The sequence below is a fragment of the Pelecanus crispus genome, chromosome 1, assembly GCF_030463565.1.
Source record: "Pelecanus crispus isolate bPelCri1 chromosome 1, bPelCri1.pri, whole genome shotgun sequence".
NCBI lineage: Eukaryota > Metazoa > Chordata > Aves > Pelecaniformes > Pelecanidae > Pelecanus > Pelecanus crispus.
In genome coordinates, this window is record NC_134643.1 from 223,679,557 (window position 1) to 223,706,629 (window position 27,073).

Here is a 27,073-nt window from a genome sequence, read left to right on the forward strand (position 1 = left end):
AGCAAATGAATGCTTAATCAAATCTAAACACTTTCAACAAATAAAAAGGGAGAGTTCTGAAGTAAAGCACGAGGTTCAGGCATCAACCCTGCGCCAAAAATTGTACATGTGAAGCCCCATATCCCCAGTCCTGTTTGGAGCATCTGGCTGGGAGCTCCAGTAACGGAGCTCTGCATAAAGTGCTTGCTTGGCTGCTGCGCCCTCACACTGCCCGTCGTTCAGCTACACACACTAAAATAAACACCAGCTGAGGGGCTAAATCCCAGGGCAACCAGCTTTCGGAATCTGAAAACATGCAACAGCATCAGGGATGTGGGGTAGTCAGGCTCAAGTTTGAGCCAAGCAGAGGCAGCCATGTACTGGATAACTATGTTTCTGGAAAACGACTAAAAAGAGTGCTGGGACTCCTGCAGTAGCAGAATTTTTAACAAAAACCAAACTGACCTCCCACCGAACAAGGACCTCGTCTTACAGACCCCAGGAGAAAACATAGCCTCAGCTCTCAGAAAAGCCTTGTGACAAAGTGATCAGGCACTTGGCAGCTGTAGGCAGTCGTGAGCAAGAAACTGAACAAAGAAACCCAAACCCAATCCTCACAGTTGTACAGCGTATCCTCTGTAGTTACGTTACGGACTCTCAAACAAAGCTGGCAGAGGACGTACCAGATGGCAAGAAATGTATTCATTCATGTACAAAACAGTCAGTGTCACGCTCCATCCTCATAAAAAACAGCTGAATAATCTACAATGAACCAAATGTAACAGAGTCTACATCACTTCTATGGTAGAGTGAAGAGTCAGCATGGAAAGTTAAATGTATAAATAGGAAAACATTCAAGCTCTTTACATAAGTATCTAAAGTGCAGTTATCAGGAGGGTGGCTGACCTAATACTACGGGATGCTGTGCTTAACCTTTTGTTACTCTTTTTCCATGTAAGATTTCTTAATCTCCTTCTGGCTTTCGCTTCTCATGGGTAATAGACTCCCTCATTTATCCCTCTTCATACTACAGTCTCACAGTTAAACAGTACTTTGCAGTTAAAGCCTCCCACTGCCTACTTATAAAGTGCAGATGGGGTTTCTTTAAAGTAAACCATTTTACCTGAATATGTTAATTTAAATTATGGGGCACATATTCCGCCAAAATTAAGGTGTGTTCCTGGATTCTGAGGTCTACTGCAGAAAACAGCAGTGCTGCTTCGTTAGAGCTCGTCTTTCACTGAGAAGGGAATCCAATTGTTTCACCACCTGCTATCAAATGCCAAAAATACACCCACAGAGTGAAACAGGTTTAAAAAAAACCCCACGGTATTACCAAAATTCTTGAATATAGACTAAACAAAGTGGTAGTGATTGTGAGAAACACTCGTGATACTGGGAGTATTTTCTGTTGCTAAGAGTTTCACATGGAGGAGTTAGCTGAAAAACTCATTCAGCTGTTCAAAACCAGGTGTGGAAGCAAATGCACTACAGCCAAAAGAATCGACTGCATTTCAAATCACACAATTTTTCTTCAGCCAAAAAAGACAGCACAATATTAGATTAAAAGAGAATTAAAGCAAATTATAAAACAGTATTTTCCATCACATCTCTTCCAAAATCATGTAAAACAAGTTATACTGTTTGCATCTTAATTTTAAATGTAGCTTAACGGCCAAAAAGGTTTCACTTCACCCATCTGAATTAAAGTCCTCCTACTCGTATCTCTTTCTAAAGCAGCCAGACTTCTGCACGCAGATGACCAGCAGACTGAGCATAACCTAAAAGTGACAGAGACCGAACAAGTCAGGGTGTTTACGGAGAGTGAACAGAGTCAGCCACGGATCAATACACCACTGCCGCAGACCTCAGGGGCTGCACGGTCTAAGTCAGGCTGCTCTAACGTCTGCACATTCGGGCAGATATAATTAAGGGCACAGGTATTGTACAATACATGACAGAGGTAGATCGACAAGTGACAGACTGCATATTCCAATTCTGACTATGGGGTAGTCTTCCAAAAACTCACAGGTAGCACATCTTCCTTGTGTTAAAAGAAAAAGCATTAAAATGAAGTCCGGAGATGACTAATACTGCTAGCTAACAACACTGCCTTCAAAACACGGATGAGATTCGTCGTGATGGCAGATTTCCATTTATCAGTTCTGGATAATGCATGTCTTGAGCTGTATCCAGAAAATCTAGATTCCCGGCATAAGGTATGGTGTTGATCTGTACTAGGAGAGTAATTTGGAGGGTTTTCTTTTATTTTCAAGGAAGAACTGTTCAGCTCATGGTCTGGAGAACTACTTGCTGCTGATGCGTGCCGAGCTGATGGTCGTAAGGTGGTAGAGTTCCTGGTTCTTCACGGATGTTAAAGACTAAGAGTTCAATGCTATCAAGTCTGTCCAATACATGCTGTAGGATTCAGATTAAATGACACCTGCTACTTCCCGAATTCCCTTTACAGTAGCTGCTGTCTGAATCCTACTCAAAAAATAGGATCAAAGACGACTCACCTTCTATAAGATGTAGTGCAAAAAAAGTTTGGGATATGCTGCTCTAAGGCTTGTAGAAAAAAAAGCAGCATGTCATACAAGTGATATAAATAAAAAGCAATTTAACAAACATTTAACACATTATAGGAGTAAGGATGTATGTCTTTCCAGGCACTAGAAAAGGCAGTCTGAATTTCAGTGACATGCAGTTAAAACTGGCTTGCCATTTTCAATATCACTCACAAGATCAGTAAGGCAGTGAAACCAAAGCACCCATAATTTTAGATTACTTATGTTCAGAAGGATATACATGGAAATTACATTCTTCAGGGCCTAACATAACCTGAAAGAAAGGCTGCTGGAAGGGTGGTAGAGGTGTGCATGGTTTTGGTCATTCAGAATGAAGGAAGAAGCCAATTGCGTAATTTTTTTAAAGATAAAACCCATCAGTGACAAATGATATGTGAATGAAAAGCTAAGAGCAGCATAAAATTAAAACAAGAGCTTTTCAATCTTTTTTTGTAAATCCTGACAATTTAATTCAACAAGATCTGAAAAGAAACATACACTTCCTACTTGCAAACGTGTAGGAGAATCAAGAAATTTTTTAAAAATTTACCACTGTAGAGATGCCTTATCAATAAGAAAGCGGCTTTTCAGCACACTCTGGTTCTTGCAATTACAGGGAAACCAAAGAGAGCCCCCAGATCCTCCAGTAACAAAACTAAGGCCACCAAAATAAAGGCTTTGTTTGTTTTCTTAAAAATAATACCATACCTAGCAGATGTCACAAATGACTGTTGATAGGTCTCGTTGCTGCTCTGCTCCTATTACAGGACTCTTTCCCTAACTTATGAAAACATGTAAACATACTAATAAGAAAATTGGATACAGTGTACAGAAGCATGCTTGAGAGAGCCTGGAGGTGAGTAGGCAGGCACTTATTTTTAAGCTACATTTTTAAAACAGTTCTCGAATCTCTTTACAAAAAAATATGAAATATGCCTTCTGGATAATTAAAGACAGTTGATCCAAGACAGCATTCTCCTACCTCCACACTAGTTATTCCAACATCTTTCAGTCCGAAGATCAGTCAAAATTTCCCAACACAGATGCTGACCTTGTCTATGGAACTGGAGCCTACTGACACCAAATCTGTTTTAAAATTTTCATTCAAGAATCTTTATAGTGGTTTGCTGATTACAGGTTGAAATGCACTGCTATCAGCACGTGCTTAAACTTCACTGAAGTTGCTCAAGGTTAAGTGTCTTTTTCTAGCCCTGAGTTTGGGTCTATTTGAGCCCAAGAGTCCAGGGTCAGTCACATAACAAAAGCCACGATTTTATTTGGAGATTCACATCAGTAGGAGTGTTACTGATGGACACAGAGGATGCAGCTAAACTGCAAACAGGAAAAAAAGATAGTGAAGGGAGGAGACCATTTTAGTCAGCATTGATTGTACAATACAGATTTCAGTCTGACTTTTTCAGCAGTTGGAGCAAGGAAGCTTACGCTAGCCAGGACTTTGTGATCTGGGAGACAGCTTTATAGCTACGTTACCGTGCCTTGCGGCTGTGGGCACGTTTTAAAATCAATACAGAATGGGCTTTCCAATCAGTCTGAGCATTTCCCTTTTTTCTTTCATGGCAAGAAGAATAAAGCCCTCAGAGCATCAAAAGCAGACAAAAACTGCATAGCGCGGCAGAGGCCCAGAGGCAGACTACGTTAGTTGCCCCAAGATCTAAAGAGTCTAAACCACAGCCTCCAATATGAGGTATATTTTGAAAAACTGTGTTAGTTTCATGTTTTCTTTATGCTTACTTATTAATTTCCATCAGCTGCAATAAAAATTGCAGAAACCAGAGGGTTTGTCCCCCCCCATTAATCCCCAAAGTTTGGGTTTAAAAAGGTGGTCAACTTCCCACAGAGTATCATGTGATGGACAGATTAAGAGCAAGCAAAGTGCTGCCAATTATATTTTGGGGTGTCCTCAACATCAATCTTGTTCTTTACTCTTTCTTCAATATTTCTGAATAAGAAGATGCTTCTGAAAGTCAGAGCAATATTTAAGACTTGTAAAATAAGCAAAAGAGATTAATTCAAAGCTGAACTAGAACACATCTAAGGTGTTTGTCAATCTGTAGTATGAATGGGACATGGGGAGTAAAAAGTAGAAATAGAAAAGAAACACATGTAAATAATAATTACAAAAAAAAAAGTGTTTCTTGTGTTTATAGTCACCCTGCAGTCTCCTGATGGATCACAGGTGAAACAAATTAGGAATTCAGTTTCCACACACAAACAAGAACCCCTGCACCATCTTAAGTGTCTTCTGCTGGTCACACCCTGGAACATCCTCCACGATGTACCTCAGTTGGACTAAAGAGAAAATGGAAGCTTGGTACAAAACGAACTAAATGGCACAGGTACCCCAACTGTTTTGCTTAAAATATAAATTGCAAAGGAGTCTGTGGAAAAAGCAAGATAGAATAAAGCACTAAATCAATCATTACATACTTCATTAATTGTATAAAAGTGCAAGATTAAAGTAGTTCAGGTTAAGCATTCAATTCACTATAGGCCACACAAATGCTTCGCTTGGCCATCAATGACTTGTTTTTGTCATTCAGTTACTAGTATTAGTTTAAATCACAGAAAGAACAAGAACTGAATGAAAAACATATGCAATCCACTTCAAAAATGGTTAGTTTTCTGTGACCAGCACGAAATATTAGCTCAGTATCATCAGCTACACAATATATACATAAAAATATTGGGTCTTAATCTTTGTTTTAACAACTTAGAATAAAGCTGTACTAAACATTACTTCCCTAGTGTGCCAACTCTTTGCTCTGTTCCGGCTGGCTGGCCTAGTAACAGAGAAGTCCTTTTGTACCAATGGAACTTGAATCGATCCATAATTTTGACACTTCAGCCATAGTAACTGTTGAATCGCTTTATTCAGCCAGGCTAGGAGTTCGCATGTGACTGCCTAGGTCTCAGTCAAAGCTTCTTGGGCGGCTCCACAAGAAGAACAGGCCATATTCCAAAAACAAACTGTTAAAAGAAAAATAGGAAGAGGGGAAAGATTTCTTGGAATGTTATGTCCCTTGAACAGAAACCAAACACTGTTAACCATCATTTCAACTGCATTTCTTGGGATGTAAGTAGAAATCAAAGATAGTACCCTAACAGGTATAATCAGTGAGCCCCAATGCAAGCTCAAAGCACAAGATACTCAAATGCTGCAGTGCATTAATGGACACAAAATATTGCTTGCTTACCTTCACCTTTGGCCTGTGTTTCAGGAAAAGTGTCCTTGTGTATAAACTGAGGAAAAGGAGAAAAATGTGCTTAAAATTTCAGGTATAAGACAACATATAAAATAATAATGATGTACTAATCCCAGTTTTATTTTCCAACTAGAAGAAAATTGCTTCTGTGATTGCAGAGCTACCCATTCTGCCTAGATTTACACAAAATAGGAGACATTAGCCTACAGTAAATCCCTCTGAGCTAGACTATGATTAGCAAACTAATCTACCCTATCACCTATGTGGGGAGAACGAGAGAAACCCAGAGAAGTAAATTCTCTCTCCACTATGGAAAAGACTAAACAGGGACTAGAGCCTATCATTCTGGAAGGACGAAATTAAATCAGTGTACCACAAAATATAGCAGATGTTAAGGGCGGGGGGGAAGCAGCATAGCTTGATTCTGTAGCTCATTTTTCTTCTTATACACCCTCTCCCCTCAGTAGATCCTGGTGAAGGGTCTGGAGCACAGGCCTTATGAGGAGCGGCTGAGGGAACTGGGGTTGTTTAGTCTGGAGAAGAGGAGGCTGAGGGGAGACCTCATCACTCTCTACAACTACCTGAAAGGAGGGTGTAGCGAGGTGGGTGTTGGGCTCTTCTCCCAAGTAGTTACCAATAGGACAAGAGGAAATGGGCTTAAGATGCGCCAGGGGAGGTTTAGGTTGGAAATTAGGAAAAATTTCTTTACGGAAAGGGTGGTCAAGCATTGGAACAGGCTGCCCAGAGAGGCAGTGGAGTCCCCATCCCTGGAAGTGTTCAAAAAAATGGGTAGATGTGGCACTTCGGGACATGGTTTAGTCTAGTCTACCCTTGATTGGCTTAGAGTAGACTTGGTAGTGTAGGTTAATGGTTGGACTGGATGATCTTAAAGGTCTTTTCCAACCTAAACGATTCTATGATTCTATGATCTTCTCCTGTGTATGACCTCACTTTTTTAAGTGGACATAGGTGATGCCACTGTGTGGCTGAGAAAATACTAGGGAAACTAATGCAGGGAAAGCATGTAGTTTGTGCAAATGCAAATCGGGCATCTGCACGTTCCCCAAGGGCTAGAGGATGCAAACCCAAATTATTTTCTCTGTGCAGCATGCTGGAAAAACCTTGCCTATGCTATCCAAACTCTCTGCATCAGCTTGCTTTCTGTAAGGAATTTTCTTCAAAAGATTATCTCAAGCTGTTCAGGGCAGCAGACAACCGGCCAGCTAAAATGGAGCAGCTTGTTTCCACATACCATGACATATTTTATATATACACATATACATACAGGTACATATAGATACACATCCATATATGTAATGTGTGTACATATATGTATACATTAAAAAGCTATCAGAATAGCTACTGGAAATGTACTTATTTTCCTTGCATTTTCCTTCCACAAGCCATTTTAACATTGGACAAAAAAGGAGAATACTATGTTAGAGGTAGAACATAGAATGTATCTGCTAAACAGACATTCTCTTATGATTAAATGGTAAAATATTATTTCATTACATAATGAACAAACTACAGAAATTCTTCAGATTCCAGCTTGAATTCTATTTTTGTTCCTGGTTCCACTAGATGGTGGTATAGAGCAAAAACACAGACCCAAATCTGCTGGCTGCACCTTGCTAACTTAGGCTGTCATTTCAGTCTCCTTCTAAAACTAACATCCTGCACTTCTGGGAACAGCTCTGCTCCATCCTCTTCATCCGTCACCCTTCTGCTCTATAGCATGATGCGTGCTAGTTTTCAGGAGCGATAGTGCCTATCAAAAAGATTAGTTATGCTTCTAAAATTAAACATGTTTAAGTACTTCAGGATTGCTGCTCAAGAACAGAAAGGCATTAATAGCTTATATTTTGAAATTAGTATACTGTCAAATAGTTTTGCAGTTTAACTGCCATAGGGTTCCCATTTCCAAATTGGATTTTCCTGAAGAACCATGAGTATTTAAAGATTAAGGATTACATTTTGAAGAATATAGATTACTTTTACGGAGTTTTTAGAACAGTTGCAAAGAGGAAAGAAAAACTCCCACCAGTTTAGTAAGAAGTCATTTTCCTGCTCTTCTGGCTGACACACATTTTGAAGTAAATCCAAACCTGGGAACACTAAGACTGCTTGCTGAACATCCAGTTTAGAAAACATTTCCTACCTTAGCAGGATATGAAGGTAAGAGCCCAGCCCTGTGAGAATATGCCACCATGCATGAAACTGTGTCACAGCTCCCACAACAGGAGGCATCTTCTCTCGTAGTGCTCTGTAAGAAAAAAAAAAAAACCACCATGCAATGCTGGTTGGTTTTTTTTTTTTTTTTTCCCCAAGCTAAGCAATCTCACATTGCAGTGCTTCATTGTCAGATCAGACATTACTGTTTCCGTATCTCAGGCACATGCTTCACAAGTGAGGCTTCACATAGTCAGGCTTCCAGCAGGTGACGAACAGCAATTACACCTTATACTGTCAGTATAGAAAGATATTAGCAAACTGGCTTTCTTACACATTTAAAGACAGCACACACTTCATACAATGACTGATCAGTTACTTCTGGACTCAAATTTCATGTAATACATTTGTGGCATCCCACAGTTCCAAATGAGTTCTACCATCCTCCTTCCCAAAACCTGGTGAACCACTGTCCATAGGATAAAACGCTGAGTTTAAGGTTCGAGAGAGGAAATGGGATTTATCAGACATCACCACTTTACGTGTGGCAATCACACCACCTATTCTCCAGCTCCATGGAAGCGTAGCTTGTTTTCTCTGTTGTCCTCTAAAACAGGGACAAACTGGGTGTTTAGTGAGGAAGCAATGGAAGTCGAGGGTCTGAAATACTCCACCAGCATGCTCTGTATTTTGCACAGTTATGGGGTGTGAGCTACTTGGGAAGAGGCTAAGGCAGAGAAAGGAAGGGAAGGAACTACACTGCCCTGATTTCTCCTGCTCACTAGGCTTCTGCAGATAATGCCTATTTTGGTTAATGGCGGAGCAAATGTTTGCATCTGCCCGTCTTCTTTTTTGACTTTCATTTCACATTCAGTCAAAACAAAAAAGGGAAAACAATGATAGCAGGTGTTGAGGAAGAAAAATCTGCAGCTTCTGTAATACTTATTTACTGCTTGATGTTACAGTGTTCAGTCCCCCTGACTAAATGCTAATCCCTGAGCTACTGCTTAGTTTCCAGAGCTGCTCAGTCACGAATATGAACACAGAGCTTCGATTCAGTCAGCCGGGGAATGATTTAGTGGAACAGACAGACTGTCACCCGGCACAGCCTCTGAGCCTTTGGATGGCAGGAAATCTCAAAGCTCAAGTTCAAAAGTGCATGGATCCAACCAGGGAGGCTGAGTGCTATAGATTTTTTGTTTGTTTGTTTCTGTGTTTGGGTTTTTTTGTTTGGTTTTTGTTTTGTGTTTTTTTTTTTTAAATAAGCTCCAAATTTAATGAAATATGAAAAACCAAGAACTGAACCAAAATACAATTTTGAACATTAAAACCAAAAAGAGCAGGTAGGTGGATGACTCACAAGTTAGATCTTCAGAGAATAAAAAATTACAAGGAACTGGAATATATTTTCTCCAAAGGTTCGAGATATAATACAACCTGGAGAAATTCAAGGCTCTGCAGACATCTGATTAAATATAGTAAACAAGCATATATATTTTTTTTTCCCCAGCACCATAACCAAACAAGTATTACAGGAAATATCCTAACTTTTTTTTTCCCTTTGCAAAATGAGGATGGAAAAAGTGCTTCAGCAGCTGGTGTAATCTTTGAGTCTAGGAACAAGTTCAAAAGCCCCACGGACCTGCAGCAGCTCAGCAGGCTTAGTGAATTGGGAGTTATGATCTCACCAGTGATGTGATGCAGCTGCAAAAATCAACCCTAATGCCAATATTTGCAAAGTCACTGTATACCCACCCACTTGCGCTGGCAAATAAAACTTTTCTATGCCATCTGTATCAAGTGTTTCTAGGGATGAGGCACTGTATGTTATATTCAGAACACCTGTATTTTTTAAAAAAGTTTCAAGAAAACTCTGTTGGAGTTAACTTTCAGTTGGCCTAACCTAAGTGTAAGGACTACAGAGTCAAAAGGGACAGATGGAAAACACTAGGTTTCTTTACAGCACACTATGATGCGACCCTGACAAAACAACCTACTAGGACAATTCTGTACACCACAGATTCAGCAGTGTAACAGTAGATCAGACAGTAAAGAATGAATTTTCTGGATGCTGGCATCAGCCTTTCCATCTCCTCCAGCTTGTGGAGGAACACAAGCATCACGACTAAGCAAAAGAAAGGTGCAGTTGTCCAGTTCCAGAGGGACACCCATTAAGGGAACAACCTGTTGGACTGGTGTTCTTTCTTGCATGGAGAGGGTATCTAGCCATATGACAAGATGGTGGGTTCCTACAAGCTTTATCTGGAAGCCTTTTTTACCCCATTTGGCAATACACTAAACAGAGAGGAAGTCTTTCCTGGCCTCCTCTACAAGTGCTAAGCCAGAAGACCTCAGGCTAATAATGACGTCCAAGCACGGTGTATTGGCTCACAGAGTTACTATTCTTTCTGAGATGCTCAAACAGCTGTTGTTTATTGGCAACAGATATATTGCAATAGATGTTTCTTTAACCTGCAGAACTACTGCTTCTCATATTTTCCTTGGAAATGGCAAGAGCAGAAACCACAAAAAAAAAAAGCACGATAAAAAACTCATTCAGATGAAATCAAGCGTGAATAGCAGGCTTTAGCAAGCCACAGATCCTCAAAATTACTTCAGTGACATTACTTTCTCTCAATTTAAATTGAAGTTAAAGAGAAATATCAATTATTTAAAAAAATAAATCTATTCATGGATAAAAGAAACATTAAAAAAAAAACCTGTTGAGTGCTGAATCTAGTCATGAGCAAACTGGATAAAACCCTTGTGAATGTTTTGTAGGCAGCGTACCACGCATACCATGAGATGGACTTGAATATACACCACAGAAAAAACAAGTTTTTATGCTAAAAAGACTATTAAGAGCTATCCAGACAAAATGAAAGAACTCACCTCAATTTATCACAGAAAATGTTGTCCACATTCCAGAGAAAAAATCCCATTAAAAATACAGTTAAGGATGTATAGCCTAGACCTCTAAGCCATGGGTATACCCTACAGAGACAGAGAGAAATAATGCAAAGTTTAGTTCAAGATTCTTTAAAGGCAGATTTTATGTAACATACATAAATACTATTACATACAAATAAACTGCTTTATTTTTTTTTCCCCAAAAGGAAAAACATCAGCTTCAAATCTCATCTATTTAAGTATTGTATTTTACCTCCTCCCCTCTCTCCTGAATTCACATTCTACGAGACTGGTCTTTTAAATGTTTTACTTCTATATTTCTAATTGTTCCCCTAAATACTGCTCTCTCCTAACACAACAATTAAGTGGGAAAACTGAAGTTGGCTAAAAGGTACTAATTCTTCAGTCCCATGTATAAACTTTCAGTTAAAAAATAGCCATGTTACAAATGAGGACCCTCCCAAAAGACGAGGCTCTTTTCCAACACATGATATCCCTATACTAGGGGACTTATTTAAATAAGGTCTTTCAAAATGACTGTAGTCTTTTGTGAATGTAGACCATGACCAACAACTAACCAAATTAATGGTTTTAGAAAACAGTAATTTCATGTTGTATTTTCTCATTGAGTGCTATTGGGGATGGAAAAATATCAATTTCATTTTGGGAGGAAAAAAAAAAAATCCTCTTTAGGATATGGTAAACACACTGAAGAATCAATGCAATACAGTGCACCATTAATAAATTTACCCTCACTATCTGCATTCAGGTTGGACCATGGAATTGTAAACTTCCTGCATGGAAGTTGGTAGCATTTGCTCCTTTCCCACTAATAAAACAAGTTCAAAAGCAAACCCAATTCCAACCCTAAAAGGCCACCATGAAATACTGTTCAAGTTATTTTCTAAGTGTTATGAATGTACGGTTTAGATTCTGGGTTAAAACGCATTCCTGAGCTGCTTTTTCTCCACTGTGTTATACACGTTTCAGAGCTGAACAAAATGTGTAAAACACAACAGGTAGAGCTTCTTCCACAGGGCAAGCTAACCAGATACAAGTTGTACATATTCACAAGTGTACTGCCAATATAAACTAGCAATATTATTACTATTTGTTTAGTCTAATAAATGCATGGAGCACCATGCGGTACATGGCAGAGACTACACTGTAATATTCCCGACTCGGTGCTCTAGAGACATAAGCAAGCCCAGGACATGAAAGAGCACTAAATGGTATGTTACACATGCTGGTAATTGGGTAATTACAGCTAGAATTGTTCAGGGAATTAACGGTGGTGTTTTGTGACGGAATGAGAGGCTGGCATCACTTATTAACGGGGAACGTGCTTTGTGAACAGAGAACAACATTTGCCAAGTTGTAATCTTGGGAAGGAAGCAGACCCAAGAAAGAGAAGAAAAGTGTGGGGGGAAAAAGGCAGGAACAGCAATAAATGATGAGGACAGGAGGAGGTAGCAGCCTGGAAGGAGTAACATGCTGTTCTTTGAGATTTTTACTCTAAGCTCAGAGCGACTTCAAGCCCCACATTAAGAAATGAGTGATAGGAAGCTAATTAAGGAAGTGAAACAAAATAAGCAGAAATTGGGGTCAATATGTAGGTTGAAACATGCTTGGACAAGTGTTAGCACCATCAATGGGAAGACAGGAATAAGGTTTAGCAACACAGGGGAAGTAAATCCAAAAGTATATTTGGGGAAGACTTTTAGAGAAAAGAAAGGGTACCTTCAGGTTGGCACAGCTTCTCTAGCAGAACTAATTTAAAATCAGTAGTAGCTTAGTTAAAATTTAGAAGTAGTTTAAACCTACTTCTCTCCCCATCCCAACTTTCTAACCAGCTTCTGCGTTATAACCAAAGGGGGAAGCAAGTCTTTGTAGGGCCATGTTGCAATGAAGTGATCTGGCTAATTAAGAAAATAACACTTCAAACCCCAAAAATTGAAGTGAAAAAAAATAGGTGGAACTTCAGAGACAGACTTTGCTGGAGGAGAACAATGAATGATACCCTGGGAGGGAGGATGGTGGTGCTACTGATAGTGACAGAAGTCAACAATATGCTTCCGAAATACTGAGAATGCACAAGTGTGTGGAATTTGCAGAACTGCAAAGATAGCAAGCCCAAGGGTTTGTCTACGCAGACAGAAAGAAATTTAATCTAAGTAACTAGAACTGTGCTAAAACCTTGTATAAGAACAAAATTAAAATGACCTGAACTTGATTCAACTTACTTTCCCTTGGAAGTGAATTAAGATAATATCACTTAAGATCTCTAGTTAGGATTAAAATTTCCATGTTCACAGGTTTGAAAAGTGCCTTTCAAGTGATGATTTTTTCTAAAGCTGCAAGCAACACGCTATCAGTTTTAAGTTCTTCTTGCTTAATAGAAGTCTGTGAACATTAACACTTGGTCTGTGGGGATTTCTTGGGGAAAGTCAAACCAAATTAACTGACATTGCAATTGGAAGGTGATTCAATGAATCTACTTTAAATTCACACCTTTTGTTAAATTCTTCCTTGCGTTCCTGAATTGATATACATGTAATTCAAAACAAAGTTTTAACAAAAAGCACATTTAGAATGAAGACCATAGAGAGAAACCACTAATTTTCAGGGGCAATCCCCAAACACAGAACACCAACTGTTCCCAGGGGAGAGACAGGAAGGGGCAACGAACTGAGCCCGAGAGGTAAAGGTGTTTACTCCAGTACTGATTCAATCCCTTTTTTTCCACTTTTACCCACCAAGTCTGTGCTCTGATGATTCTAATGCTTCTCCCAACATTTCTAATACCCTTTTGTTTGTTATAAATAGTTTTTATTTCAGTTTCCACAACGCGTACCTAACTTTACCCAGTCAAAACTGTAAGGAAAACTATCATTTAAACTTCTGTGTTATCACCTTTTACATTTGAATTTTAGATACTTGAGTAGGGAAGAAGAAAGGAAAATATTAACAGATGGTTCAGCTCTGCAGTCTCATTCTCACCTCTCTCCAAGTATCATCATTAGATTTTGGACACTGGCAATAGATTTCCCATGTTACCCAGCAACATGAAGACAGAACTCCATTCCTCTTGAAGTGCCAGGCTAACAGCTGAAGCCACTAGCAGAACACCTGGCAGTGAGCACTGATCATAAGTGTAGAGATCTCAGTTTTGTCTAATGTTATCCCAGTGGCTTCAAAAAAACAAAAAAAAATATCCAAGGAGATGAGCCACTCCCTTCCAACCAAGCAGAGCACATGAGCTAGCACTATGAACCCAGTTAAAGAAATTTTGCCATTGCCAATTTCTCATGTTAAGCCCACCAAAAAAAGACGCAAATGCTAAGTTATACCTTATAATGCTGAACTAAACAGTTACTTACCATAATACTATATAAACAGATCGTAGAACTATAATGGAAACTAGCGTTCCATACATGATCTGGAAATAAAAACAGAGATAAAATTCAGCAGTTGGATTCAAGAGACTTTATAAAACACCACAGGAGTAAAAAATTTTTGAAGCCTCTGTTGATTTTTATTTCTTAGTCTCAGGAAACAGTATGCCCTCTAACTTCCTCTCCAGAAAGTCTTCCATCAAAGTGTCAAATAAAAGTATGATTATAAACCATGCCCTTTATGCAACTGCAGGAAAAGTCAGTTGTGTAAAACCGCTGTTTCACTTTTTTGAATTAGAAAGCAAACACTAGATGGCACTCAGTAAGCACCCTGAAATCAAAATGGTAACTAACTCCTATCATCTCTGCTGTATCTATGCATTTTAGCCCAGGATTGCGTAAGCATCAGCTAAAACCGTTTTTGAAAGCTATACTTCCTTCACTGATATTTGATTAGTACTTTTTCCTGAAAGCAAACACCTGAATAGGCTATGCACTATGCCCACACTGAGCACCAGTATGGAAGAAACTTTCCAGGAAGCATTTAAAACCAACTATTACAGACTGTTGGGATTCAATCTAATTATACAGTAGGAAGGCTGCACGTGCTGAGAAGATCCATGAGCAAAATCTGGCTCACCATAGGCTTGATGAATCTGAATATGATTGCAAGACTTACATAAAAAGTCAAAGTAATCATTTATTTTCTGCCTCGTGATCTTTAAATCACTCTCCCTTTTTTTATTCACAAGCTTAGGATCCACATAACACCATCTCCAGGACGTACAGACTAGAGAAGAGAAGAAATGTGGTCAGTCATGCCTGAAAAGTGATGCAGAAGCCACTGCAGCAGGGAGGATTTTCAGACACTGGTGACATTAAATAACTCTCCGTGCTTTTTATTCTGAACAGTTTTCCTCCTGCCAAAAGGCAGTTTGTTCCAAGCAGCTGTGCTTTGCTCTTTGCCCCTCTCCAGCGGCCCACAAACCCCACGCTATTTCTTGTTTCCTTGTTCACTGACTTTCCTGTCTCATTTTGCTTTTAGTTAACTCCTATCTAATGCTGCCTTGTTTTACATGAAACAGAAAAATGATAAACCTTTGCTGCCTATTTTTAAAAGCCACTAAACCTCATAGAGGTGTGTTTACAAACCAGTGTCCTTACCACGTTCTACTGACCTCCTCATACCTTTCCTTCTTTTAGACTACACTGTCTTCAAGGCAAGGACTACCTCTTACTCTGCTGTAACCGGGGCATTCAGCTATTACTATCCTGCAAGCACACGCATGTGGTTAGTCGTCCGTCATAAAACAGATTGCTGTGATAACGGCAAAGTGAAATCTACCTTTCAAAAGTCCATAAAGGCAAATTTACAAACCCCTTTTAGCTTTAAGGATGAGGTTAGTAGCACACACCATATTATCAGTGCATATATACAGAACAAGACAGACAACAGAGCTCTTACAGAATCACAGAAGGGTTTGGGTTGGAAGGGACCTTTAAAGATCATCTAAGTCCAAGCCCCCTGCCATGGGCAGGGACATCTTCCACTAGATCAGGGTGCTCACAGCCCAGTCCAACCTGGCCTGGGATGTTTCCAGGGATGGGGCATCTCCCACCTCTCTGGGCAACCTGTGCCAGTGCCTCACCACCCTCAGCATAAAACATTTCTTCCTTCTATCTACTCTGAATCTGCCCTCTTTCAGTTTAAAACCATTACCCCTTGTCCTATCGCAACAGGCCCTGCTAAAACGTTTGTCCCCATCTTTCTTACAAGCCCCCTTTAAGTATTGAAAGGCTGCACTAAGTTCTCCCCGCAGCCTTCTCTTCTCCAGGCTGAACAACCCCAACTCCCCCAGCCTGGCCTCGGAGCAGAGGGGCTCCAGCCCTCGGATCATTTTGGTGGCCTCCTCTGGACCCGCTCCAGCAGCTCCGTGTCCTCCTTGTGCTGAGGGCCCCAGAGCTGGGCGCAGGGCTGCAGGTGGGGTCTGCCCAGAGCGGAGCAGAGGGGCAGAATCCCCTCCCTCGCCCTGCTGGCCACGCTGCTGGGGATGCAGCCCAGGATGGGGTTGGCTTGCTGGGCTGCCAGCGCACATTGCTGGCTTATGTCCAGCTTCATCCCCCAGCACCCCCAAGTCCTTGGCAGGGCTGCTCTCAATCCCTTCATCCCCCAGCCTGCATGGATACCGGGGGTTGCCCCGACCCAGGTGCAGGACCTTGCGCTTTGTCTTGTTCAACCACACATGGACCCATTTTTCGAGCTGCCCAGGTCCCTCTGGATGGCATGCCATCCCTCAGGCATGTGAACCACACCACTCAGCTTGGTGTTGTCTGCAAACCTGCTGATGATGCACTCAATCCCACTATGTCATTGATGAAGATATTAAACAGTACTGGTCCCAATACAGACCCCTGAGGGGCATCACTTGTCACTGGTCTCCATCTGGACATTGAGCCATTGACCACTACCCTCTGGATGCGACCAACCAACCAAGTCCTCATCCACCAAACAGTCCACCCATCAAATCTGTATCTCTGCAATTTAGAGAGAAGAATGTTGTGGGGACTGTGCCAAAGGCCTTACAGAAGTCCAGACAGACAATATCCGTGGCTCTTCCCTTGTCCACTGATGCAGTGACTCCTTCATAGAAAGCCACCAGGCTGGTCAGGCAGGACTTGCCCTTGGTGAAGCCATGCTGGCTGTTTTGAATCACCTCCCTGTCCTCCATGTGCCTTAGCATAGCTTCTAGGAGGATCTGTTCCATGGTCTTCCCAGGCACAGAGGTGAGGCTGACAGGTCGGTAGTTCCCAGGCTCCTTTCTATCCTTTTTAAAAATGGGTGCAATGTTCCCCTTTTTCCAGTCACCAGGGACTTCACCTGACTGCCATGACCTTTCAAATATCATGGAGAGTGGCTTGGCAGCCACATCAGCCAATTCCCTCAGGACTCTGGGATGCATCTCGTCAGGTCCCATAGACTTGCGTATGTTCAGGTTCCTCACATGGTCACAAACCTGATCTCTTACAGTGGGAGGAACTTGCTCCCCCAGTCCCTGTCTTGTGGTCCATCCACTTGAGAGGTGTGGAAAGAGAGGTTGCCGGTGAAGACTGAGGCAAAGAAGTTGCTGAGTACCTCAGCCTTCTCCTCATCTGTTGTTACCAGTTGGCCAGTCTTGCTCACTGGGGGGGTTCCCTTTGTTGCCTCTGTCTCTGGTTCTTACCCATAAGCTTTCAACTTGCTCGTGGCTATTCTCCAGAGACAGCTCTTCACGCTCTATTCATTTCATGATGTAGAGGGCAATGCCTCTGGCCCCTCTTCCCTTGCCTGTCCCTTCTGAACAGCCTGTGGCCATTGATAGCCACACTCCGGTCATGGGATTTGTCCCACCAAGTTTCAGTAATGGCAACTGGCTCATAGCTTTCTAGCAGCACAGTGGGTTCCAACTCCTCCTGTTTGTTGCCCATGCTGTGTGCATAGGTGTAGAGGCACTTCAGCTGGGCTGTCGGCCGTGTCACCTTTTTAGAGGAACACTCCTTAATTCCTTTGAGGTGTTTCACTGGTGTTTTCCCTGTTGACTCCCATTACCTCAAACGCCCCTGGCTCATCTCTGTAAGGCTTCAAGTGTGCTGCAGTGTAGGCAGCACATCTCAGAGCAGCAGGCTGAGGGCCCTCGCTAGCACCCCGTCCCTCTAACCTTGGCATGTCATCCCACAGCTTGTCACAGGCAAGCCTGATATTATCCCCCTCCCCCTCCAAGTCTAGTTTAAAGCTTACGTTTGACAACAGGTAAAAGTAAGCTCCAATATTGACTATGCAAAGTCATTCAGCACAGCAGCTCTTTATTTGCATTCAGAGTGAGATCAAACAACTTCAGTAACTAAACTACTACTACTGTGTGTTCTGCTCTGTAGAGCTAAACAAAGCAAAACGATTTGAAAGGCTAATTGGTTCTGGCTTGTACTTTATATAAAACTGTTAGCTAATTCCAGTCCCCTTGCTGGGTACAGCACATAAATTGGGGAAAAAAACCCCAACAAAACCCACTAGACATGGCCTGAGTATCAAGTGTTTATCAGTCCCAAGCTAAAAGTAGAAAGGGGACTGCTCAGGTGTGCTAGGTGCTGCATCCTGGTACACAATTCATCACTAACATTTTGCCTAAAAAGACCCCACCATATAAGAAATACAGACTAAATTTAAAAGTTAAATGCCATTTACTTCATCAGCCTCATTTAAAACAGCCTGTTTCATTTTCCTAATCAAATCCAGTCATTTATTCTAAGAGAGGAATGGCACAGAGGAAGAAGCTCATCGAAAGGCTCCACCGGAACCCAAATCACAGTTTGATGACCTTCGCTTGCTGATCTCCTCCTCCCTACAATTTCCATTGCTAAAATGCTTTTCTGCAGCTGGGACACAGGAAAAACCTCCCCAGGAAGAGAAATTTCTATCATACTTGTTAAGTGTGTGACCACCTTCATGCTTTTATGCAATTTGCTCTTGGGTTCTTTGTACAAGGAGTTAAATAGTGTCAGACCATGCCGAGAGAAATAAGGCTTATAGGCAGCCCAAAGCCCAGGCAAAACACAGGCTAAACCTGCTATTTTTTGCAGTTGCTAAAAGCAGGAAAGAGCAAAACCTAAGAAAGCTTTCTTTGTAGAGCCTCTGGCATGGTATCTCCTACTGAGTTGCTTAATGGCTTGCAGAAGAGGACAGTCTTAACGGAGGGAGAAAGGAAAAAAAAAAAAAACCCAACCTTGCAATGACTGAAGAAAAATGTGCCCACAGCTGACACTTCAATTTCTTGCCTTTTCCGCTCCCCCACACAAACAGGTTGTTAGCAGTAAAACACATTCGTGTTTAAAAGCCTGTGAAAGACTGGAACAACAAACTGTTCTGCTCTGCACGCTCCAATCCTCCTCTTCACACTGACGGCAAGCATCGAGGAGGTGTTGCTGTGATATGCAGAGATTGTAGCTGCAAGTCTTGCTACAGCTGTTTCTTACTAGAGGCCTATAAACTGAGCTACACAACTTAGTTTATACTTCAGGGAGCAGCGCTTACTTTTACTCCTTTACCACCCACAGATTTACTATTTTCATCACGCCAAAAATTTGTTAGGTATTATCCGTCCACCCAAAGAAGGATAAAGTATAGAATAAGAAAAAAAGTCTACCTTATTCAAATAGACTCCTTTTTTTGAATTCCTTTAACTCTCTTTGTTCTTTCTCTTTAACTAACACATCACTTAAGTGACAGATGAAAACCCAAGCAAGTTTTGTGTTATTTTGTCTCACAGTGCCTTTAAATTGTTAGCCAAAGAACAGCCTTGCACTACAATTGAAACAAAAGGAAACAGCAGAATCTCATCATCTTTTGTTATCACTAGACAGTTCCCTCTTTGCTGTTTAAGATGCAAATAAATCTGCATGTATTTCAGCTTTGAAGCCTGTATCTTTGCAATAGGGAAAAACCCAAAGTCATATTAATACACAGTGGATTACCTGGTAAGAAAGCCAAATATGAAGAACATCCTTCTAATTCACAAATGGGAAGTAGCATTTCAGGGCTCGGTGTTTGGCAGTATTTTTGATGTGGAGGCAGTTAAACAAATCATATAGATTCATTTCTTATGCAAGTCAGAGGCAAGGTTGGTACTCCACACTGGGGGAGCATACAGAACTGCTTCTTCGTCTACCCTTCTAGTACAGAAAGCAGCAAGAGCCTGTTATTTCCACTTCTCTGTTTCTTCTGCTCCTGGCCTTCTGCCCATCCTTAGTTAATAAAGTCAATTTATCAGCCTCAAATATTAGTGTACACATTGGGAACCACACTAAGAGTTTTTGGGTTCTTGGCAACCACTGCTTATCTATTAATATATCAACCAGCTATCCAAAGATAGTTAGGCTAAGTACTTGAAGTTGGAAACTGTATTTGCAATTTACAACAAAGAAAACGGACTTCTACATGTTCTTGGATTTCTAGAAAAGAAATCTGGGCAGAGAGAAAAAGGAAGGCCAATTCCACAATGACACTGAAACACCAAGTAACTCAGCATAGTTACGGTTGTTTAATATCAGATGCTGCCTTGACAGCTCCTGAACAAACTAATTCAGACTGACTTGGTTTGGTCCTGTTTAGATGCACGTACGTGATGGCAAAGTGACACACAAGCCACTGCTGCTGCATGGCACAGAGCAGCTCTCCAGAGCTTCTAGGACACTGTCTGTAGCAGTAAACTGAGCCTCCCCTCCGATGACATGCAGAGCTGATCCTTTGGAGAATCTGAACGTCCTTCCACATTCCCTAAGCTATTGTGCAGGTAGAGGTACTAGCCAGAACGCAAGCTGTACTCGCTTTCTGGAAGACATCCCCAAGCAAGCTGTGTAACAGAGTGAAATGTCACTCAAATTAGTTTCATACGTGGTCTTCAGCAGGACTATACCAAAGTAGAAGAAACTCTGTGGTAAAGACATGCCCTGAAAAGGTAATTTTTAACAGCCTGCTTGGCAACCTGAACGTGTAGAAAGTAAGACAACACATTCCACGAAAAGGCACAATACATTAGGCCACAAGCCTACAACTAACTGTTGCCTTAGCAGCAGGAGGGACTCTGGAGAGCTGTAGGACATTGACTGGGTCCACACAGATTCCCCAAAATGGGGAGTCCTGTAAGTTTGAAGAGGTTGTCCCCTGACATAACATATTCTTCATGCAGTTTCAGGCTCTCATATGTACTTCTACATACACACTTCATACTGATTTCACTACCTTCTTTGCATTTGTATATTTAAAACACCCATGGAGAACAATTTTATTAATTTTTTCATTGAGGCAAATGAAATGCCTTTTTCTCCCACACTCACTCACTCCCTCTTACCCCAAATCACCTTAATTGGTAAATCCAATATTTGTATTTTACTTCTATGACTGCTGCAGAAAATTCAGCGGTCATATTATTACGCTGTGATCAGCAATCATATCCAGGCACTCCCTCTCTCCCTCCTTTGGTGATCTCTGTGTAGTTTAGAACAAGAATAGATGGTATTTGCCCATCACTGCATGCTCTGCCATTTTGAATCATTTGTCATCCTAGTCCTCAAGGTTTCTCAGTTATCTCCATCTCCTCCTCTGTACTCAGTGATGCCTCTGAGCTTCGTATCATCACAAGTATCATCAGCACACGACTCTCTTTTTCCTGCTACAAGTCCTTAAATAAAAGCAGTCCCACTACTGATCCCAAGAAAGTCCAGACCGAGACTACCTTTCATCATCTCCTTTAGTCATTTCCCCCTAGTCACTCCCTACTTGCAATTCTCATACTGATTGATCTACTTCTCCAGCTTGCTTAGTTTCTCATGGGACACCACAACACCACCTCTGGAATGTCTATACAAAAGACATTTTTTAAAGTCACATTTCCTAATGTAGAAGAAACAGCTACCAAAAAAAAAAAGCTACCAGGTTAGCCTGAACATTCAGTCTCATTTTCTATTTACCTTTTAATTACTTGTTTGCTCAAAATTTGACCCAAACTCTTGCAGCAGATGACTATGCAAATAAAACAGGGTTTTAGGTTTATTTCATTATTCACATAACTTGGCCCACTGGCTGGATGAGGTTTCTGTTCACTACAAGTGTATAGCCAGCATATGCTATGTAGCAAGTAAACAAATCAGATGGAAAACAATGTGTTGCAGGTGACAGCTTTCTAGGCCATATCATATTAGAAAGAAGGCTACTTGTAAGACCTGAGTAAAAAATTTAACCATCATGGTAGTTTCTTCTATCGCCAGTGCTGTCTTGTATTTGTCTGTCTATGGATTACTCCACAGCAGCAGCCAATCTTCCCCTACCCCTTCCTTGTATAAGCACAAATATACCTGTGGCAAACAGGGATGAGCAACTAATCTGACTTAAAACTAATTCTGAGCAGAGTTTTAACCTGTTCAGTTCCCCAGTCAAATTCTCATCAGAGATTAAATTTGTGTGCCAGATGGGAAGGAGGGGAGAGGCATAGCTGTTCTCTTTGACAATGATGCTGGCTTAAAAACAACTAGGAAACTGGGATGTAGGCTTGTTTAGCATCATGGAAAATAGGCAATAACAGTGCTCTAGCCTGAGAGATTTTGACATAAACAAGACAATATATGCTTGTAAAGGCCACTGCTATTTTTCATTTAATTGATGAAGCTGCAAAAAATACCAGATCAGCTGTCAGGCAGAGAAGAGTTTTTTTCCTTCTAATGATGTGTAGCCTCCAACTGACCAAAACGTGCATCTCATCCCACCCGTGGTTAAAGCACTAAGACCCTTAAAGATCAGCTATATGTGGATGGAGAAAAAGAAGTTGGTTTCTGTTGCCTCTCTGCCGTGAATAACAAACTGAAATCCCCTTCATGCCCTGCTGGCAGTAAGCAATTTATGAGCCTAAGTTGGGAAGGAAAGTAGAAAGTAATTCACTGAAAAATGAGGCTTGGATCCTGGCGACTAAATATAATAGGATCCTTTCCCATTCTTTTTGCTCTCCCTTCAGGGAAAAAAAACACACTGAAACAATGAACAGTATAAAGCTGTCCATGTAGTTATTCCCCTTTTTGCAAGGCTGACAAATGATGATGATCACAGACAAATACCTAGAGGAATCAAATGCTACTTTACATCCTGACGCTGCTTTCCAATACAGTTAGGGACCGAGACTGTGATTTAAACTATGACTGCACAAGCATATTTAACTTTACTTCAAGTCTATGCAACCCATTCAGTTGGATAACGCTTACTGAAATTATACTGAGATTTTTTTTTTGGTGCACTCTAAAGTAAAGGACAAGTATTAAGAAAATAACCTTGCTTAGCTGTGCAGTCAGAGAAATGTTTCCTCTGGATTTACAACATATTTGGCAAAGATTGTGAAAAAATGAGTGCAGTACTTGAACGTTTGGAATTTGGCCATAGCTGTATGTTCTCCATAAAAATCAATTTGGAAAGAGTTGTTGTAAAAAAGTCCAGTACTTTTATGGGCCTAAATCTTTTCTACATTGATTCCTCATGTATAAATTATAACAGGGAATTCATATTCTGAACCTAAGAGAAACTAGATGCAAAAAATTAAAGGCCTGGGCCAACAGTTTGAAGTTTCTCCATTTCCCTCTTTCCTGACAAGTCGTAATATCTATCATCTTAGTATTTGTGACATGGGATGATACCTGTGTCAACGCATCAAACTGGAATATAGTGAAGCTGCGATGTGTTTCTTGTGATAAATGTAGGTTGAGTAGATAATTGATTAAAGAAATAGAAGTCCAATATCAGTAGTAAATTCTGCCACTGTTGTTAACAAAATTACTTGAAGTCACTTCATTCAAAACCAGTTATAACCGGCTCAGTAAAAGCATCAGAAATTGCCGCTGTCACCCCAGCCAATATCTTACTGCCAGAAATGTACGTAGGGGGAAAAAAAAGAAAGGATTTAATTAATATTATCAAAAAAATCCTACACGTTTCTCTTTTTATCTACAGGTAGAGTAACAATTCCTGTTTCTAGGAGAGATTATTTGGAGCAGCTGGGAATTTATTTTATTCATCACTGCTTCACTAATCCACCAACAGGAATCACGTATCATTTTTACAACTGCTGATGCAGCAGGCACATTTTGACAAGCGATGGCACTACAAATTTCAGAAATTAAGGCTTTAAAGCTCTGTCCTGCAAAGAGCTCAGTGCTTTTGCTTGGCAATTTTTCAGCTGTTATCCCTAATCAAAAAATCATAAACGAGGGAAAGCTACTCATGGCATACACAGACGAGCATTTCTAACCTTCTGCGAAGAGGCAAGCGATAAAAGTCCTATCCTCACAGAGAGTGGATGCATATTAATACTCTGGGGCTGCTACAAAAGGAACCTGCATGAAACGTGCCATTAAGCCTGTAAGACCATAACAACCAGTCTGCTACAGAATGTCTATTCTGTGTTTAAATTCAGCTTGAATTTACACAAAGTAAAATTGAGTAGTTAAAAACCAGACTGATATGTTAAAGTGGAGAGAAGAACACGGTGCTAAGTCACCCAAGCCGTGTTACGATGTCAGGTCACAGTTTCACAGCGGCTGCTAATGGAAAGAAGCGGATGAGGACTCATTAAGCCCTCCCTCTCACACACACCTTAGCCCATAGCGAGGGTCACCTCATTACACTTGCCACTGATAAAAACCACATGTAAAATATTAGGTCAAATGCTAAAACACAACACACATTAAACTATTCTAGTTTTTCAGGTCACCAAGTTATAAGATGGCAACATGACAGGCAGCAATACCGCTTAAAGAAAAAGCAAAAGGCAAATTGTGCTTGCCTTCCACCTTCCTGCCAGCTATAAAATCCTGTAAAACATTCCATTAAAACAGCATACTTTAAAAACAAGATTAGCTTCTCCAACAGAGCAAGATTTACCTGATGGAATACAGGCTCTTTCAAATTTAAGTAAATCTGGAAAGATTAAAAAAAGAGAAATAATTTGCAACAGAGAACAACCATAACATTATTCATCTAAATATTGCCAAGATTTGTGCTGTTAGAATCAAGACAGAGTGCCTATCCATGCACTATTAAAGTTGATTAAAAATTTGAAATGTCTTCTGACAAAACCTGAGGTTTTAACTGTGGAATTATTTTAAATTAAGAAGGACAGAGACATTAACATCTAAAATCTCCTCATTTAATAGAGTTGCAACACATACAAAAACAATTAAGATGCAGAAATTACCAGACACATTCTCAATATGCATTGGAAGAAGAAAGTGTACTCTACTTTGATTTGCTATTACTAATGTTTTTGACAATCATAGAATCATAGAATGCTTTAACATTTCAACTCATTTTACAAAACGCTAGTAGGTCTTTCTATTGTTAATGTAATTCATTTAATTTCTGCTTTTGCAGAGAGAAGAGCGCTAGACCTTAGGCATAACATGCCACAAGTGTAAAAAATTTTAGGAGGTACAGAAGAGAAAAGGCACATATTTTCAAGGCAGAAGACCTATAACACTTTTTTTTTTTAAGAAATGGTTATCAATAGAAATAAAGAAGGAGATTCTATCTGCAGTTGATAGCTAGCAAAAACCTCATTTTATTCATAAAAGGAGCACATGGCACTGAGAAAAGGAATCAAGTTAGCCATGACACAGTTAAGTGTGTTCTAGTTTTTTTAACAGCTAAGTTTCTTTCTTATTCTGGCTGTTGTTTTAAAACACCAGTCACTATCCTGGGCTGTGTTATCACAGTTCACTGTTTGCAGTCTGTTGCGCAGGATTACTCTCATTTCTGTAGACAAATTAAAGTGAGGGAAGATGAGGAATGCAGCTGGTCCAAAGACTCATAACAAGTCAACAGTGACTGTCTTTCTCACATTCCTGTTCTAGCAGCTGGATTACTGCTTTTCTTCTTTATTTATTCTATACAGTGGTTTAGATAGAAAGGTTTCAGGTTTCTCTGGCCAGCACATGATTATCCCAACAAAAGAATAATTTGTCCTTCTTGAGTGGAAGTGCGAGAGATTCAGTACTGCCTGTATAAAGTTCCTTCACTGGCAGGAAAACTGTCAACCTATGGGTGAAAATGCCATATTAGAAAAAGTTACTTACTATGCTGACTACGAAGCTGTATGTTATTAGCAAGAAAAGCAGTGGATAATTGACTGTGTTCTTGTACTTGAAACATTCATACCTGGAACAGAACATAAAGGAGAGTGATGACATTTATCACTTACCATATAAAGAACACATTTTTCAAGGTGTATTATCACAAAATTTGTGAGAAAATTGATCCAAATGAGTCTTAAGCCCTCCAAGAAATTGTAGCTCCTCCAATAAAGATGTGTAATTTTAATATAAAAATTCACACTTTTATCAATAAATGTTTTTTAAAAAAAAAATCTAGTGAAAAAACCCCAATAAGCTCATGTATATACAAAAAAACAACCTACTCAGTGAAAAGAGTTTGGGAAGCAGAAGCTTTTTCAGAAGGTGCTTAAGGGGTGATAATGGATGGCAAATTAGAAATGAGTTTAAAATGCAGTACAGCTGCCAAAACCATTACATCGGTGAGCTAAAGGCAGTGTGGGAAAGGGACTGCCTTACGAAACAGTGAACTCTCGAGATCTGTTAAAATGCAGATTGTTTATGGCTTTACTACAGTCACAGTCCAGCACATTTGCTAGATTGGGTACTGGTAGAAGTGGAAGGTAAAAACAGCTAATAGCTCCCAGTATGTAAAACAACTAATTAAAACTAGCTTCGCAATCTCTACGCTACACTTCAGTCACAGTTGTGATGGAATTACACACAAACACATCCCAGACCACACCTCCATCAGAAAAAAGGTCCAAAAAACCCAACAAAAAATGAACTTTGAGAAGCACAAAAGCATTAGGGCTAGAGGAAGTTGTCTATATAACTCCAAGTTATATCTGCCCAGTTTATTTTTTTTGTAAACAGACACTATCATGCATAAATAAAAGGAAACAAAGAAAAAAACATGTAGGAGTATGGGGGGGGGGGATCTACAAGACAGCACAATGTGCTACATTGCAAAATGGCTTGCTAAAGTAATTACACAGCTGGAGAGTCAGTAGGACTGAATGATGTATAAGGGAATGTCCTGTGCAGAACCACCCCGCCACCCACCTTCAAGAAAACCAAAATGATTATTAAAGGCCTCGTTTATGAGCATTAGCTCATTCTTCAGAACATTTTAATTACTACCAAACATACGTACACAGCATCTTATTACAGCTATAAATGCAGTAACAGACTCCAGTGCTTTTGAAGA

General features: G+C 40.4%; 1 protein-coding gene across 2 annotated transcripts in view; it reads right to left on the bottom strand.

Annotated features, from left to right (window-relative positions):
• Positions 1–1,705: 1,705 nt before the first annotated feature.
• The window catches only part of ACER3 (alkaline ceramidase 3), a 60,044-nt gene continuing 34,676 nt past the window's right edge, over positions 1,706–27,073 (bottom strand). For both annotated transcript variants that reach the window (XM_075717786.1, XM_075717780.1), the window contains 7 exons: positions 25,888–25,969; positions 24,698–24,733; positions 14,233–14,291; positions 10,835–10,936; positions 7,932–8,036; positions 5,762–5,807; positions 1,706–5,534 (listed from right to left, as the gene is read on the bottom strand). In XM_075717786.1, coding sequence (XP_075573901.1) covers positions 5,481–5,534; positions 5,762–5,807; positions 7,932–8,036; positions 10,835–10,936; positions 14,233–14,291; positions 24,698–24,733; positions 25,888–25,969 — 484 coding nt within the window. In that variant the 3' untranslated portion in view covers positions 1,706–5,480. The remainder of the gene's footprint in view (positions 5,535–5,761; positions 5,808–7,931; positions 8,037–10,834; positions 10,937–14,232; positions 14,292–24,697; positions 24,734–25,887; positions 25,970–27,073) is intronic.